This window comes from Capra hircus, chromosome 5, assembly GCF_001704415.2.
Source record: "Capra hircus breed San Clemente chromosome 5, ASM170441v1, whole genome shotgun sequence".
Lineage (NCBI taxonomy): Eukaryota > Metazoa > Chordata > Mammalia > Artiodactyla > Bovidae > Capra > Capra hircus.
In genome coordinates, this window is record NC_030812.1 from 27729408 (window position 1) to 27745854 (window position 16447).

General features: G+C 54.3%; 2 protein-coding genes across 6 annotated transcripts in view; one reads left to right on the forward strand and one right to left on the reverse strand.

The window, feature by feature from the left end:
• FIGNL2 (fidgetin like 2) overlaps positions 1-5001 on the forward strand; it is a 29610-nt gene extending 24609 nt beyond the window's left edge. Inside the window, exon 2 of the mRNA XM_018047743.1 lies at positions 129-5001. Coding sequence (XP_017903232.1) covers positions 140-2110 — 1971 coding nt within the window. The 5' untranslated portion in view covers positions 129-139 and the 3' untranslated portion in view covers positions 2111-5001. The remainder of the gene's footprint in view (positions 1-128) is intronic.
• SCN8A (sodium voltage-gated channel alpha subunit 8) overlaps positions 9212-16447 on the reverse strand; it is a 200564-nt gene continuing 193328 nt past the window's right edge. For all 5 annotated transcript variants that reach the window (XM_018047744.1, XM_018047746.1, XM_018047747.1 and 2 more), the window contains exon 27: positions 9212-15778. In XM_018047744.1, the coding sequence (XP_017903233.1) occupies positions 14631-15778 (1148 nt within the window). In that variant the 3' untranslated portion in view covers positions 9212-14630. The remainder of the gene's footprint in view (positions 15779-16447) is intronic.

Sequence of the window (16447 nt, forward strand, 5' to 3'; positions counted from 1 at the left end):
CGCTGTGAGTGGATGCGGGAAAACCAGCCTGTCCCAAGCTATGGTTTAAGAAGGTCCGCCTGCGGCTGGCAGTCGGTGGGGCCTTAGAGGCTCTTCAGGATCTCACTAGCCGCTTCTCTTGCCTGCAGCTCTGTCGAAGATGCACTGGACACCGGAACACGCCCAGCCCCTCAACCAGTGGCCAGAGCAGCACCTGGACGTCTCCTCCACCACCCCGTCGCCGGCCCACAAGTTGGAGTTGCCCCCTGGGGGTCGCCAGCGCTGCCACTATGCTTGGGCACACGACGACATCTCTGCCCTCACTGCCTCCAACCTCCTCAAGCGCTACGCCGAGAAGTACTCGGGGGTCCTGGACTCGCCCTACGAGCGCCCCACCCTGGGCGGCTACGGCGACGCCGCCTTCCTCAACGGCGCCAAGGGGGACCCCGAACCCTGGCCGGGGCCAGAGACTCCTTACCCCCTGGCCTCGCTCCACGAGGGGCTCCCGGGAACCAAGTCGGGCAGTGGGGGCGGCTCTGGGGGTCTCGGCGGTTCCCCGGTTTTAGCCGGGAACCTGCCTGAACCCCTCTACGCCGGCAACGCGTGCGGGGGCCCGTCGGCGGCGCCGGAGTACGCGGCGGGCTACGGCGGGGGGTACCTGGCGCCGGGTTACTGCGCGCAGACAGGCGCCGCGCTGCCCCCGCCGCCCCCGGCCGCGCTCCTGCAGCCCCCGCCCCCGCCGGGCTACGGCCCCTCGGGGTCTCTGTACAACTACCCCGCGGGGGGCTACGCCGCGCAGACGGGTTACGGGGCCCTCCCGCCGCCGCCCGCTCCGCCCCCGGCCCCCTACCTGACCTCCGGTCTGGCGGCGCCCACGCCCCTGCCCACGCCGGCCCCACCCCGGCCATCACCCGCCGCCTACGGTTTCCAGGGGGTAGCGGAGGCCGGGGTGTCGCTGAAGCGCAAGGCTACAGACGAGGGAGCCGAAGGCCGCTACCGCAAGTACGCCTTCGAGCCCGCCAAAGCCCCGGCGGCCGACGGCGCCTCGTACCCCGCCGCGGACAACGGCGAGTGTCGGGGCAACGGGTTCCGGGCGAAGCCGCCAGGAGCGGCGGAGGAGGCGTCAGGCAAGTACGCTGGTGGCGTCCCCCTCAAAGTCCTGGGCTCCCCCGTCTACGGCCCGCAACTTGAGCCCTTTGAGAAGTTCCCGGAGCGGGCCCCGGCGCCGCCTCCCCGCGGGGGCTTCGCGGTGCCGTCAGGAGAGCCTCCTAAAGGTGTGGACCAGGGGGCTCTGGAGCTGGCGACCAGCAAGATGGTGGACTGCGGACCGCCGGTGCAGTGGGCGGACGTGGCGGGCCAGGGCGCGCTCAAGGCGGCGCTGGAGGAGGAGCTGGTGTGGCCATTGCTGAGGCCGCCCGCCTACCCCGGCAGCCCGCGCCCGCCGCGGACGGTGCTGCTCTTCGGACCGCGGGGCGCTGGCAAAGCGCTGCTGGGCCGCTGCCTGGCGACGCAACTAGGCGCCACGCTGCTGCGCCTGCGCGGAGGCACGCTGGTCGCGCCGGGCGCTGCCGAAGGCGCGCGCCTCCTTCAGGCCGCCTTCGCGGCTGCGCGCTGCCGCCCGCCCGCGGTACTCCTCATCAGCGAGCTGGACGCGCTGCTGTCCGCCCGGGACGACGGCACGGCCGCCGCAGGCGCGCTGCAGGCGCCGCTCCTGGCCTGTCTGGACGGCGGCTGCGGTGCGGGAGCCGACGGCGTGCTGGTCGTGGGCACCACTTCGCGGCCCGCGGCCCTGGACGAGGCAACCCGCCGGCGCTTCGCTCTCCGCTTCTACGTGACGCTGCCCGACGGCCCGGCCCGCGGGCAGATCCTGCAGCGGGCGCTGGCCCAGCAGGGCTGCGCGCTGAGCGAGCGGGAGCTGGCCGCCTTGGTGCAGGGCACCCAGGGCTTCTCTGGGGGCGAGCTGGGGCAGCTGTGCCAGCAGGCGGCGGCCGGGGCAGGCCTCCCGGGTTTGCAGCGCCCCATCTCCTATAAGGACATGGAGGCAGCGCTGGCCAAGGTGGGCCCTAGGGCCTCACCCAAGGACTTGGACTCGTTCGTGGAGTGGGACAAAATGTACGGTTTCGGACACTGATGGCGCACCAGGAGGCCGAGGGAGCTGCCGCCCACTACCGGCCCCTCGGTTGTGAAGGGTCTTCTTTAACCCCACCGGGCTGGGCTGGGGCGTGCCGGAGTGAGGGGTGTGGGGTGAGGGAGCGGAGGGGGCTGCCGGTGGATTTTTTTTTTTTTTCCCGTGGGAAGGAAAATGCTTGTGCTAGGCAGAGAGATGCCATATGAGCTGTGTACTCAGGTTTTTTCCTATTTATTGTGGAGGGGAAGCTCGCCATCTCTGCCCCGCGGAAGACTGGCCCCGGGGCTTAGGGAACTCCTGCTCTCTCGCCACAGTCCTTTTGTCTCCTCGCTGCCTGAATGGCTCCCTCCCCCTTCTCCTTGTCTCCCTTTCTCTGCTTCTGGTGGTTTTCTTTCTCCGTCGCTTTGTCACTGACCATACACCCTTCTCTCGCTCCCGGCTCCAGCCCTGGTTCCCTTTTGCTCCTCCCCGGCCTGTGTCTCATCTGTCGCCTTCAGCGCTTCTGTTTCTATCCCTTGCTCTCCAGCCTCTCTGTGTCTTGGTCCCTCTCCCTGCCTTCTGTCCCTCACATTCAAAGACTGCAGTGTCCCTTTGCAGAAGATCTGGAGGTTAAGGGGCTGAGGAAGAGGAGGTTCCCTTCACCCCTCATCCAGCTGAAACCTTAGGTCTGTGGGAGTCAAGCAAAAAAGAAAAACACCCAATGAAGGGGTTTTTGTTGTTTTTGAGGAGGAAAACTCCAGAAATGTAGCTTGTTTAATATTTTAGGCCTCTTATTTTTGTAAGATGTGTAGAATTTGCTGTTTTTCTTTTGATGACTCAGGAAGAAACTGACCTCAGAAAGAATGTTAGATTTTGGCTGCTTTCCTGTGTGTGTTCCCCCCGCCCCCAGCCCATCAACCCCTTCAGCCCTAGGGAAGCAGATTCTCTCAGAAGACTCAGACAGTGAGACCTGAGGGGAAGGGGAGAGGAAGACCGAGAGGCCACACTCCAACCCCTGCGCTTCTTGGGACAGAAGCAGAATGTATTGCAGGGGCCTCCTCCTCAGGGCCAATGTTGTAGGCAGAGGTGATGAGGACTGAGTTGTGGCATTTGGAAGGAGGTAGGTCTTGCTCCCTTCCTGCTGCTCTTCCTGTAGGCGCCACCCCTCAGCTGAGTAGCGTGTTTTGTGTGCAGGGTTGGTTATCCAGAGTTGGGATGCCCTTGCCCACTGCCTGCCCCAGAGCTAGCAGGTAGGCTGAGAGGGCCCAAATGGGAAGATGACCCGGGTCGAAAGTCCCCAGAGAGGTCATCCCACCTGGTCCCTGTCTAGGCAGAGGTCTCCTGTACCTTCTGCTAAGAAGATTTCCTCCGGAGGGAAAGTAGTCTGGCTACAGGTCTGATTGGGCACAGAGTTCATTGCCGACTCAGCCTCCATGGTCTGCTGGGAGGCTTTGAGGAGGGGTGAGTGAGTGGCCGAGCATTGCAGGAGAAGGTTCTGAGGGGACTCTTGCCTCTCCTGTTCCTTAGTGCCCTAGGCCTAGGGCTCCAGGGGCTATGAGAGGGTGGAGGAGATGGGCAGCTGTGTTCCCCTGAATAAACATTGGACTTTTATTCTCAGTCCCACCCAAACTCTCCACCAGAAGCCCAGGCTTAGGCACCCTTCCTTGTGAGAACTGTATTCTTCTTCCCACCAACTTTCCTGTGATGGGGCTTTGGAGTATTTTGTACCCCCCCCTCTGCTGGGGAGCCCATTTCACAACTCTGACCTTTGGTCCAGAGGTGGGGGGACAAGCCACCACCCCACTTCTCTCTCCCACCACCCTAGCCTGCCTTGTTTCCCACCACCTTGACAGCTCCTGGAGTGTCTCCCACCTCCCACTCCCAGCTGGAAGGAAGTCCAAGGGGATGTTTCAGGTGCCAAGGTGCTGAGGGTCTGTGCTGGCCTAGGAGTGCTAACAGGAAAGCTGCTCTGTTTTCTCTTCCTCCCTGCCTTGGTCCCTGACCTTCCTTGTGCTCCTTGGAGCTGGCTGACTGAAGGGCTACGGTGCCTCAAAAGCAGTGGGTGCAGGGTCTTGGCTGTGAGAAGCCCATGGGGGGAGCAGCGAGTGAGCAGGTTCTCAGGTGTGTGTATGTATGGGGGGGTGGGGGGGATGGAGGGCATTGGGGAGGGGGTTTGGGATCTCAGCCATCCCTTCAAGAGGCAGACAGCTCTGGGGGTTGGGGGGAGGAGCTCACTGACCGAGACCCAGGGCCCCCACCACCTCCTCTACTGGCCTTGGGGAGCTTTGCACAAGGAGACAGCCCCCAGTCTACTAGCACCTACCTCATGGGCACTGGGGCGAGTGGGAGAAGGGCAGGTCCAGCTCTGGCAATGTTGGGGGGGGCATACCAAAGAATCCAGGGGCAGGGATGGGGGGAGGGCAGGCTGGCTCTCTTCTTCCTTTACCCACGTTGGGGTTGGGGTCCTCCCCTCTAGCTGTAACCATTTCTACCTCATGTTGATGCGTGTTGTACATGGATATATTTATCTCCTGTCTGATGACGCTCTGCAGTTCGGTCTGTCTACCTCAGAAGAGACTGTATTTTAAAAGAAAAAGTATGACACAGTATTAAAGCGATGACACGTGGTTTCCAGAGGATTTCTTGGGGGCAGCAGGATGTGGGGAGCCCTCTGGGAAATGCCTGGGCTTCCAGGTCTGCTGGTGCCACGGATGTGGCTCTGTGGGTGTGTTTGTTTCTTCAGCAAAACATGACCATTCCTGTTACTCTGGCACTGTTGAGTGCCTACCACATAAGTGAGACCACCAGGGGGGAAAACCCCTCGATAGGGAAGGCCTGCCTGCAGTTCTGAGCTCCCAGAGGCTCAGTGTTGGGGCTGATTTAGCCTCTGAAGCATTAGGGATGAAGGGTTCGTGTGTTTGCCGAGTGAGTGAGTGGGTGAATGAATAGATGAGTGCTGAAGAGGAAGTTTCACTTAGAGCCTGGCCAGCAGCCCTTGGCCAGAGCTAGGATCATCCTTGGATGGAGGGAAAGGGGACAGAGGGCAGGGTGGGGACACAGTGTGTTCTAGTCTTTTAGGCCACTTGGGATCCTTCGTCCACCACCATCTGCCAATCCCCACACTGACAAGTCAGCATAAACTGGGACACAGAAAACTGGGGAGGAACATCTTGTTAAAAAGGCTCTATGGAGATACCCATGAGAGGTTTGGACCCACAACTGCCTGAGGACTTGAGTGTGCTCAGCAAAATGATCAAAAATGCATGGAAGGGACAGGGAAGCAGGCCCCCTGGCTCCCACTGGCCCAGGCTTAGAGCCTATCCAGGGCTTTCAGGAGCCAAAGCCCGCCCATGGCCAGACTATGAAGCAGTTTCCGCTGGGAGAGAAACAACTGGTGTGCCTGGGTATGAGGGCTCCAGCACGATGAACTACGGCTCAGTGAACCCAACCCTCTCGGCCCTTGGAGGTCCAGATCCCCCTTGCTCTCTAGTTGGTTTATTGCACACCTACTCTGTGTAGACAGCACTCAGGATACAGAAGTGGTTAAGTACAGCCTCAGTTCTGGAGAGCCCACATTACAGGATGGGAAAAGGTCAACAATGGATCATTTGAAAATACAGCTAGATAAAGCTGCTCAAGGAGAGACCTTATCAAAATTTTTATATTCTCGCATCTGGCACAGTGTTTGGTGCACATAGGAGACCCTGAATAAGTGTTGACTAAATCCTCGAATTCACTTCTAGGAAGCGTCCTGATGGAGGATGCACAGGTTATTTCGAGAATGCCCAGAAAAGACCCTAACTCGTGGTGGTGGTGGTAGTGGTGGTGGTATTGGCGCTGGGTCAGAACAACTTCCTGGACGGGTTTGGGTGGGTTCAGCTTGACAAAGCTATGGAAGCTGGAAACTGTACCATACCTGTGACTATAGTTACAGGAGCACAGAGTGAGGGCGAGAGTGAGGGGAAGGGAGAGGAACAATGGGGTCGCAAGGCTGCACCAGGAGGCTCTTCCATGCCCCTGAAGAGCTGAGGCTCCTCCATGAAGCCTGTGGGGGTGGGGTGGGGAGGGGGTTAGTCACTGGTGGACAGGGGCTGATTTGCAAGTGAAGAATTCACACACCAATTCAACAAATCTTTAACTGAACACCTGTTATGCACTAGTTGCTACGGGGACAACAGGTAGCCCTTATAGTCAAATGGGGTCACTTCCCAGGCACAGTGGTAAAGAATCCACCTGCCAATGCAGGGGACGCAAGACAGGTGGGTTCGATCTGTGGGTCAGGATGATCCTGTGGAGGAGGAAATGTCAACCCACTCCAGTATTTCCTGGAGGATCCCATGGACAGAGAAGTCTGGTGGGCTACAGTCTGTGGGGTCACAAGGAGTCAGACATGACTCAGCACACACACACACAGTCAAATGGGGGAGACAGTATGAAGACGGAGCTGTAGGGTGCTGTGGGAGCAGATGGGGGTGCCTAGAGAAGACATAGGGCCAAGGGTGTGGGTGGGAGGCAGGGAGGGCATCCCAGAAAGGACTTGTCAGCTGAGGAGTGACAGGCAGAGCGGGGAGTGCAGTCCAAGACCTAAAGAAGCACCTGAGCTGAGCTTACTTGGGGAAAGGAAACGAGTTCAGTCCCCGTGTGTGGAGGCGGCATGGGGACTTGAGGACCACTTACCGTATCCAAACAGAGCATGAGGGTTTGGATGCACCTGTGGGAGGACAGGAAAGGGTAGAGTCTATCCATATTCAGTAGGTAATAAGGCTTCCCATGTTGGCTAGTGGTAAAGAACCCGCCTGCCAAAGTAGACGTAAGAGACTTGGATTCAACCCTTGGGTTGGGAAGACAACCACTCCAGTATTTTTGCTTGGAGAATACCATGGACAGAGGAGCCTGGTGGGTTACAGTCCATGGAGCTGCAAAGAGTCAGATACCATTGAAGCAACAGCAAGCAGGTAATAAGAAAACTCGGGAGTTGATTGGATATAGGAAATAAGGAGAGTAAGGGGTCTAAGGTGGAGGGTGAGGGGCGGTAAATGGGAATCAAGAGATGTTGGAGACCTGCTAAGTTTGACAGAAATAGGCCAGCCAGGAGGCCTCCAGCGGGCATTTCAAAAGAAGGGCCCGGGATCCTAGCCTCCAGTCCCCTTACCGATCCCTGGGTATTGAAAACTCACTTCAGCCCCCGGGGTTTTGTGAGATCCTCCCCTCTTAAGTTCTGTTTCTGGGTGTTAGGAGATCCTCCTACAAGTTGTGTTGGAGGACCTCCTTCTCATCCCTGGATGCTTCCCCCGCCCCTAGTCCCTGGATGTGGGAACCTCCTTCCTGCCACCCGTCCCTGGATGTTGGCGCCCCTCCCCCGCCCGCGGGCATTCGGAGCTCCTCTCCCCACTGTCGGTGGATCGCAGTCACCGCCCGGCGATGGCGGCACGGGCTCCGGCGGGGGCCCTGGCGCTGGCGTTCTGGGGCTGGGCTTTGGCTCCGGCGGGGGCCGTGGACGCCATGGGCCCTCACGCGGCCGTCCGCCTGGCCCAGCTGCTAACCCCGGAGGAGTGCGGCCACTTCCAATCGCTGCTGAAGGCGCCGGAGCCGGACGTCGAGGCTGAGCTGGCCAGGCTTTCGGAGGACCAGCTGGCTCAGCCCGAGCCTGTGCCCACGTCGGCGATGCCAGGCCAACGGCGGCGGAGGCGCGAGGCAGCGGGGAAGCCGGCGGCCGAGGCTGCCGACGTGTCCGACGGCTGCCGGGAGGGGCTGGCGGCCTGGCTGGCTGCCGAGGCCCCGTCCTTGTCGTGGGACCGCGTTGCCCGGGCCCTGCGGCGCAGCGGCCGCCCAGACGTGGCCCGGGAGCTGGGCAAGAACCTCCACCAGCAGGCAACAATACAGCTGCGCAAGTTCGGGCAGCGCTACCTGCCCACAGCCGACGCCCTCGCTGTCCCCGCCCCGGCCCTGCGTTCCCGCCGCTCCTCGGTTCCCGAGCCCGATTGGGACAAGCTGGAGCTGATCGTGGAGCGACTGCCCCAGGGGCCGTATCAGCGGAGCCCCGCGGGCTGGGCCGGGCCGCTGGCTCTCGGCTTCCTCACCGGCTTCGCGGGGGCGCTGGGCGTCGGGGCGCTGCTCATCCTACTCATTCCGTGGATCACCGGCGGCGATGGCGACTGGGTGCGGCTGGGCAGCCCCCGGCCGCCCACCCCGCCCCTGCTTCGGTCAGCCAGGGCTCCTGGCTGTGGGGAAGCGGAACCACTCTTGACTGCAGAGCCGCTGGCGTCCCCGGCGGCCTGGGCTGCAGGCGGGGCCCATACCTCCTTGCCTCTGTGACCCCCGCTGTGCAATGGCAGCACAGACCTGGTGGCGCTTTTGACATATAAAAGTTACAAAATACGTAAAGGTGGGAACGACAGTTTATCAGTTGGTTGGAAATGACTGCATAGCCAGTGGGGCTGCCAGTGGAAGAGGAGGGGCTCAGGTGCCAGTCTGCCGGTTAGGGTAGGAGAGGCAGGCCCCCCCAGTTCGTGTCAGCTTTAGTTCGGTCATCTTGCGCTTACTCTTCCACTAAGAGCTACCATTGAGCACTGTGTGCCAGGCCCTAGGCTAAGCAGTTCCATAATTTGTTACCTACTCTTTAGAAACCCAAGAAGGAAGATATTATCTACATTACACATAAGGAAACTGGTCACAACTAGATAGTGGCATAGTCAGGTGTTTGAATGCAGAGCTCCTTTGAACCAAAAGTTTGAGCGCAGAGGGAATGATTTGTGAGCAGCAATGGAGCTGGGGAAAAAGGAGGAGGACACAATGAGACGCAGAGCTTCAGTTTACTCTGAGGCCCTGCTGGAGCTGTGCCCACTTCCAGGGTTTGCTGTCCCCAAGCTGCTTTCTCCACTCAGGCAAGGCCTCCTGAAGCTCTCCCTGGAGTCCCAAACTCTCCCTACCCACCTGAGTGGGTGGGGCATTGCCAGCCCCACTGAGGGAGCTGAGCCTGGGTGAGCCCCCACACTGACTTCACTCAGACTGTGCTCCCACCACGGGGAAGGACAGCAGATGCCCTGGGGTCCTGCTGGGTGGGCATCCCTGGGCCGAGGGGCTCTGGTGCGAGAGTAATGACAGAATGACAGGCCAGTCCAAGAGGAGAGTTGAAAACAAGATTGACGTAACCCTTTATTGCAAATTCTAAAGTAAAAAGATGTACAGTACAAAGTAAAATTGAAATTTCAGACTATAAACTTCCAATCCACTTATACATTCTCATTTCTCAAGCATTTCTGCCATTTCCGCATAAACGGAACAGGGAACAAGTCGAGTGGGTGAGGGAAGAAGATACAGCAAGGGTAAAAGAATTGTGTCTAGAACAATCACAAACCCCAGAAGCAAGTGAAAGGAAAGACATTTTCTCGACCTGCTGTCCTGGTGATGAGAAGCGGGGGTGGTTGGAGCAGTGCAGTTTAAAATGGCTCTCAGAATAGCAGCATTTATGGTACCATTTCATCTTCCGCAAGTCCAAATAAATACTTTGCCCTTCCCTAGTGCCTTTGCCTCTGTATCTCAAAAAACACTTTACAAAACATTTAGTTAAAGCCTCACAACACCCCTGTGAGGTAGGTCAGTATTATTATCCCCATTTTACAGACGGGGAAACTGAGGCACAGAGAGGTTAAGTGACTTGCCCAAGGCCACACAGCGAGTCAGTGGTCGAGCTAGGGATGGAACACAGTTCTGTCCCTTTTCTGGAACCACTGGACCGCGCTCCCCTTTACCTATATACATTCTTCACACACACACACACCACACGTGCACACCTGCCCACCCCACCCCACTTAGCCTCTATGTACAGCAAACAGCAGTGGGGGGCAGGGGCAGGGGGTGCCTCAGGAGTGTTTTGACAGGAAATCTTGGTGCTCTTGGAAGGGGAATCCAAGAAAGCAGAATGCTGAGCCACAGCCCAGATGGCAAAACTTGGGCCCCTCCCCACCCAGACTCCCTCTTCTCTCCTGATGTCCCCCCTGGCTGGCTAGCTGCAGCCAGTTCTTTAGGGGGTGGGGGTACCTGAAAATGAACGAAGCTTTTTGCAAAACTTTGGGCAACATCTGAGAAAAAAAGAGGCATCATTACAGAAGATGCCCAGGACTCAGTCACTAAGTCACAACCGTGGCCATCTAACCTCCACAGCAGGCCTGGAGGCTGGGGGCCGAGAGGGGAGGATGGGGACTGACCTACCAGCCATCTCTCTCCAGAGCGGAGCTCCTGGAGCGGACTAGAGTGGGCACTTCAAAATCCTCCTGAGTGTTCCTGGACTGGGAGACGTGGCCTAGAGAGGGGTGTCCCCAAAGCGGGGCAGGGGTGGTGCCAATGAGACCAGCCGAGTCTGCTGGTTTGTGGGTGGGGGAGATGGAGGGCAGGGCCCAGCAGTAGCTAGCAGAGTGGAGGCTGTTGGGCATTGTGCTCGCCCGAGCTGTGGGGCGTTGGAATGGTTTTCTTCTTAAAGCACTGGTGAAAAAGGCAGGAGTAAGGCCAGCCTAGCTGGGTTGGCTGGCATCATCTCTGGGGGATCTGCTGGGGGCGGTGAGGAACAGGTATCATGGGGCTGGAAGCAGCGGCCCAGCAGGGGAGGAATGCCACACACAGTGGGTGGGTGGGGACCTGGGGAGAACAGGACTTTCCTTTTCTCTCCAATCTTGGCTTTTTAGCCAGAACTTAGTGAGAAATCCTCAATTCTCTCCCTTTCGTTCCCCTCCTTTCCCCAAATGTGCTAAAGTCCCACTTCCCAGGTATAAACAATATTGGGAGGGTCAAGCAACAAACGCACACCAAGACAGGCTTCCCTTGTACAGTGAAAAGGGTTGTTTTCATGTTGTTTCCTTTTGGCTTATAGAAGTGATGTACTTTTCATCACCTCTTGGTTAGAGCAGTGCTGGCCTCCATGCATTCACTAATACACTAGTCTTTACTATTGGTCTTTTACAAGCTTACGTTGGTTGCAGCAAAAAATGAGAGAACTCTGGGCATTGCTGTTCCAGGGGCTTTGACCGGGAGTTTCTGTTAATCTCTCCTCAGTCAACTTCTGATGCCAAGAGTGGCTCATTCAGAGGGGTGGGTGCAAGGCCGCCGACTTGGGAAGTGCCTCCTGCTCTCGCCCTCGGCTTTAAATGACGGAGTCTCCTCATCCTAAGCAACGAGGAGCTTAAAGAAAAGAAGAGGGGAAAGTGTTTTTCACACACAAACCAGCAACCATGTCAGCTGCTGCTCGGTGGCTTTGGCTCTGCGTTTTAAATTAACAGCATCACACATGTCTTTTTGCTTTTTGTCCTTTTTTTACAGGTGGATTCTGGAGTATAAATACTGCACCAAGGACCTGGCTACAAAAAATAAATATTTATATCATATTTATATATCTATATATATATGTGCAGTGATACTGTGGCTGCTGCTGCTTTTTGATTGGCTTCGTTAGTATTTGGCAAAGCGTTGCCACTTATCCACTGGGTGAAGACGTGCGAGAACGCCTTCACTGACTCTTTCAGTTCAATGCCTGTTAACCGCGGGTGTAAACTGCTGGTGATGGTGTCACTTACTACCAAAGAAGTGTGGAGGAGGGCGGGTGAGTACGAGAGTGCGTGAACGAGTGGGTGGGTGGAGGGCCATCAGGTGAGGAGAAAGAAGGTGGGAAGAGTTTTTAGAAACAAACAAAAAAAGTGAAACTTCAAATAGAGTGGAGGTGGCTTCTTCCCTATGAAGCTGGCTGATGGGTGTCAGATACCAAGGCCTGTGTGTGTCACTGAGGAGATAGCCTGCTGGGTGGGGAGACCAGGGCCTGGGGGAAGGAAAAAAGGTCAGAGCTCAAAAAATCTCATTAATATGCTCTAGTAGCTTAATGACATCACTAGCACGAGCACTTGGAGGACAGAGCGGGATCTTATAGCTCTGTGGCCCATCTCAAGACCTAAGAACAAGAACAATTATGAAGTTTAGCCAAATCTTGCATAGAAGTGGTTAGAATTTATTGCACATTGGAACAAAAATATATATATTTTTTTGTTGTTTTGGAAAAGACCATTAGCGATAAAAAATTTTTTGTCTGTCTGTCTGGTTTGGGGATGTACATTGGCTGACAGCATCTAAATTCTAAGAAGAAAGAAAAGTATAAAAAATAAAAATAAACATGACAATGGCATAAGCCAGAAGCCATTTCCTATTTAATAAGTTAGTACTTTGTATTTACAAAAAGGCATGCCAATAAAATAAAATGATATATTACAGTATTTATAATTCTCTTAAAAAGAATAACCACACGTCAGCTTCTGTTTTGTGCTGTTTACGATATAGCCTGTACATGTTACTATACATTCATCCTAGCAGTTAGCAGGGTCACTGAAGAAAATGCCTTTCCAACCTGGAATCGGGTGTAGTACAAAAAGTTCTACAGATGATGTCGCAGAAGCAGGCTTCTGAGAACTGGACAGAGTTTCTAGTGGTCCAGCAAGATAGAAAGCTCTGCTTACTGACTGGCTGTGGTTTGTTCTATGCAAAACTAGTCAGGTGGACTGTGAAATTACATCCAAAGTGCTCCTACTGCAAGGCCGATTGGTGTGTCTGACTATGGGTTGTTTTTTCCCCTCTACCATATGGTTCAGGAAGAATTCATTTTGATTTGGTTTGCATGCTGAAGTCTCTCCTCATTCTTTGAATCGACTTCCTGACACATTCACCTGCAGCATCTTAGCTCTGAAATCTAGTCATCGGATGAGAAACCCCTGGACTAAGAACTCTCTTTCCGGAAGTGGGAGATAGAACAGAAGCTATGACGCTCCCCGCCAAAGCCACCCTCCAATGACAATGTGCAGGTCGCTAAGCAGATGGCGAAACTGGCTGAAAGGGAATGCGCTGGGGGAAGCTGGAAGTTCTTAAGGATTCATATTAAATCGCTTTCTCATGAGAACCAGTGCAATAAAGAAATCAAGTGGGCTGGGTTCAGAAGCGGCTCCATGTCTCCTGAGGTCCCACGAGTGACCATCTATTCTAAGAAGAAATGAAAGAAACCACAGCCATAGCTCAGGGCTGCTACCCGCACCCACCTCTGTGGGTAAAGGAAGCCCTACATGGTGCAAGAATGTGACGCAGGCAAGAGGAACTGTGCAGCGACTGAGCTTGTGACAACCACTCCATGGAAGAGAGAGGCCCGCTCGGAATATCTAAACCCCTCTCCATGTGGACCCCAGCCCGGAGAAAGCCACAATGCAGAAGGACATGATACTGATGAAGTGAGCACCCCTTTACCCCCAACAAAAGGTGGTTTTAAGTTCCCCAAATGACCTTCTAGAGATAACATGCTACTCTGAATAGCACTTTTATCTCTACCCCCAAAAAGTGTCAGTTCTCCAGTATGAAGGCTAAACAATCATCATAAATATTGCAAGATATAAATGAAAAAAAAATTTTTGATTTTTGTTTTTAGCCCTAAGATTTGGTTTTACAGTGACATTAATACAAGCCATTCGAGATCAAAGTTCCCCCACGTACGGGACACAGAGCAGCATTAAAGAGTTCATCTTTCAAAATGTGCAACAATGGCTGTATGTTAGAGATGTCTGTTAAACATATACACACAACGGATCCATCTGCTTGTTGGACTGGGTTTGTTTTTTTTGTTGTTGTTGGTGGTGGTGGTCAATTGGTTGGTTATGTTTCCCTACCCAGAAGGTGTACGAAAGACTTCTAAGAATTCAGAAAGAATTGCAGCGGGCATGGAATGCTTACCATTTTTTCTCCAAATACAGTGAACGGTGCAGGGCTGGGTCCTGTCCAAAGGCTGACCCAGTGCAGGGGACAGGGTTAGTAGTGTCCTGTGGTGTATGGTTCTCATGCATGACTCCTGATCACGGCATGCCATCATGCAAATCATTTCTACGCATTGAACGAACACAATGTTTGGAATCGGCCTGAGCAAGTCCTCCTCAGCCTGAAGAAACCTGATTGTTTTCCCCCACCCATCTCCAAACCACGTGAAGCCCATGTGGAGAAGATGCGGCTTTATGTCAAAGAAACTGACAAGTAAATGACATGGGCTAAATATGAGTGTGTGTGTTTTTTCTTTTTGCTGCTTAGCTTAACTAATGTAAGAATGCAAATAGAGTTTGCATGAACAAACAAACTTTTAAAGTGATGCTTTCTGCTTCTGAGAATCAACAAAATGAAAAACAAACAAAAAAAATCCATCTGGCTGCAACGGAAATACACTGGTCCCGGCAGCCTCACCTCTGTTTTATGTATCCTGTTAGTTTTGTCCTAAGTTGCATTGACGGATGTGGAACATGCAGTAACCACCTGCCCAAGCATTAGAAAATCTGTGAGTCCAGGGAGCAGGGTCCTTTGCCCTTGGCAGGTCACTGCTCAAGATGCAACCATGGTACGTGGTAAGCAGACTACGTTTGGTATAGATCTTCGGGATAAAGTGTCTCCACAGCTGTTCTGCATTGATAATATTCAGGAAGTTTGTAAACAATCTTTCACTTGCAAGTTTTAAGTCTGTACAATGTTGAATTTTTGCTTTCCTCTAACACTTGGATTCTCTGACCTCTTTTTGTCTTTTGGCTCTTTCCCTTCGTCCTTCCTCCGCCCGTTGCTGTTTCTCCTTCTCGGGTTTAGTCACACTGTCATAGGAGGGGAGGGAGGCTGTGGATGGGGTGCTCTCTTTTTTCTCCCGGTGGGTGCCTCCATTCTCCAGCTTATTGGAAGTTGTCTTTTTGCAGATGAAGCCCCGCCTGGCTAAATGTCCCCGGTAGGCGCGCTGCAGGACCACTGCTGATACCTCTTCCTGCTTGCGCCGCAGCGTGGTCGTGATTGGCTCATAAGACACTTTGGAAGGATTGGACGCCACGAACCTCTCCTCCATCTGTTGCCGAAGGATGTCCAACTCCCCGCTATCTCCCAGGACCCGCTTGGTGAAGGCAAAAAGGATGTCCAAGCAGTGGATGCGATCCCCGCTGACCATTGGCAGATCCATGGCGATGAGCTCAATGGTGTTGGGCTTGGGCACGCGGAGAGGATGCTCCAGGGCATCTGCAAAGTCTGCCAGCTTACAGTACTCGATGAACTGGGTGGCATCGGGGTCGAACTTCTCCCAGATCTCATAGAAGGTCTCAAAGTCGTCCTCGCTCAGAGGGTCTGCGCTTTCCTCTGTGGCTACGCTGAAGTTTTCCAAGATGATGGCAATGTACATGTTCACCACAATCAGGAAGGAGATGATGATGTAGCTCACAAAGAAGAAGATGCCCACTGAAGGGTTCCCGCAGTCTCCTTTAAAGCCACTCCCTGGGTGCTCCTTATCCAAATTACAGTCAGGGGGGCGGTTTAGGATGGGCAGCAGGAGGCCGTCCCAACCAGCCGACGTGGTGATCTGAAAGAGGCAGATCATGCTGTTGCCGAAGGTCTCAAAGTTGAACATGTCATCAATGCCAGCCTCGTGCTTCACGTATGCAAAATTAGACATCCCAAAGATGGAGAAGATGAACATGACCAGGAAGAGCAGAAGGCCGATGTTGAACAGAGCAGGCAAGGACATCATTAAGGCAAAGAGCAGGGTACGAATTCCCTTGGCGCCTTTGATCAGACGCAGGATGCGCCCAATACGGGCCAATCGGATGACTCGGAAGAGGGTCGGGGAGACAAAGTATTTCTCAATGATATCAGCCAGGAACATTCCTAAGAAGGGGAACGGGAGATATGTTAGTGAGATGCCCTTTCTCTTTACTTATGTCACCTGGCACTATGGAACCCTTAACTTCAAAGGACTTTACAGAGTGAGTGCCTTACCAATCAATCTGAACTCTCATAATAGAAAAAATTTTCTCAAAAGAAAGTCACATTTTTCAAACATATAGAAAAGCAGAGAAAACAACAGAGACCATGTCTGCTTCCACTCATCACCCCCAGAAGCAACCACTATCCTGCAGGTGGCACGCATCGTCTCAGCGTCTTCATAATTTTGCTGTGTGTGAAATATACAGGTAGCACCCTACACGGTTTAAGGAATTATTCCATATCTATCTTTCTGGATCTCTAATTTGCCTTAATTTTTTTTCTTTTAGATTTCTAATTTTCTTTTGAAACCTAACATTATGTTTGTGAGACTGATCTTTGGTGTTGGTTTTTTTTTTTTTTTTTTTTTTTTTCAGATTTGTCTGTGCGTGACTTCCTGAGATGTGATGGATTCTTCTCCAAAATGCTGTCAAATTGCCACATTCACAAACAGTGAATGAGAAGTCCTGGCTCCACCCTGTGGTTGCAAAATCTTAGTCTGCTAAGGTCACCAATTCTCAGGGCATTTTCTTCCTAGCTCTGGAAAGACATTTTCGGTTTCTCATGGCCCCA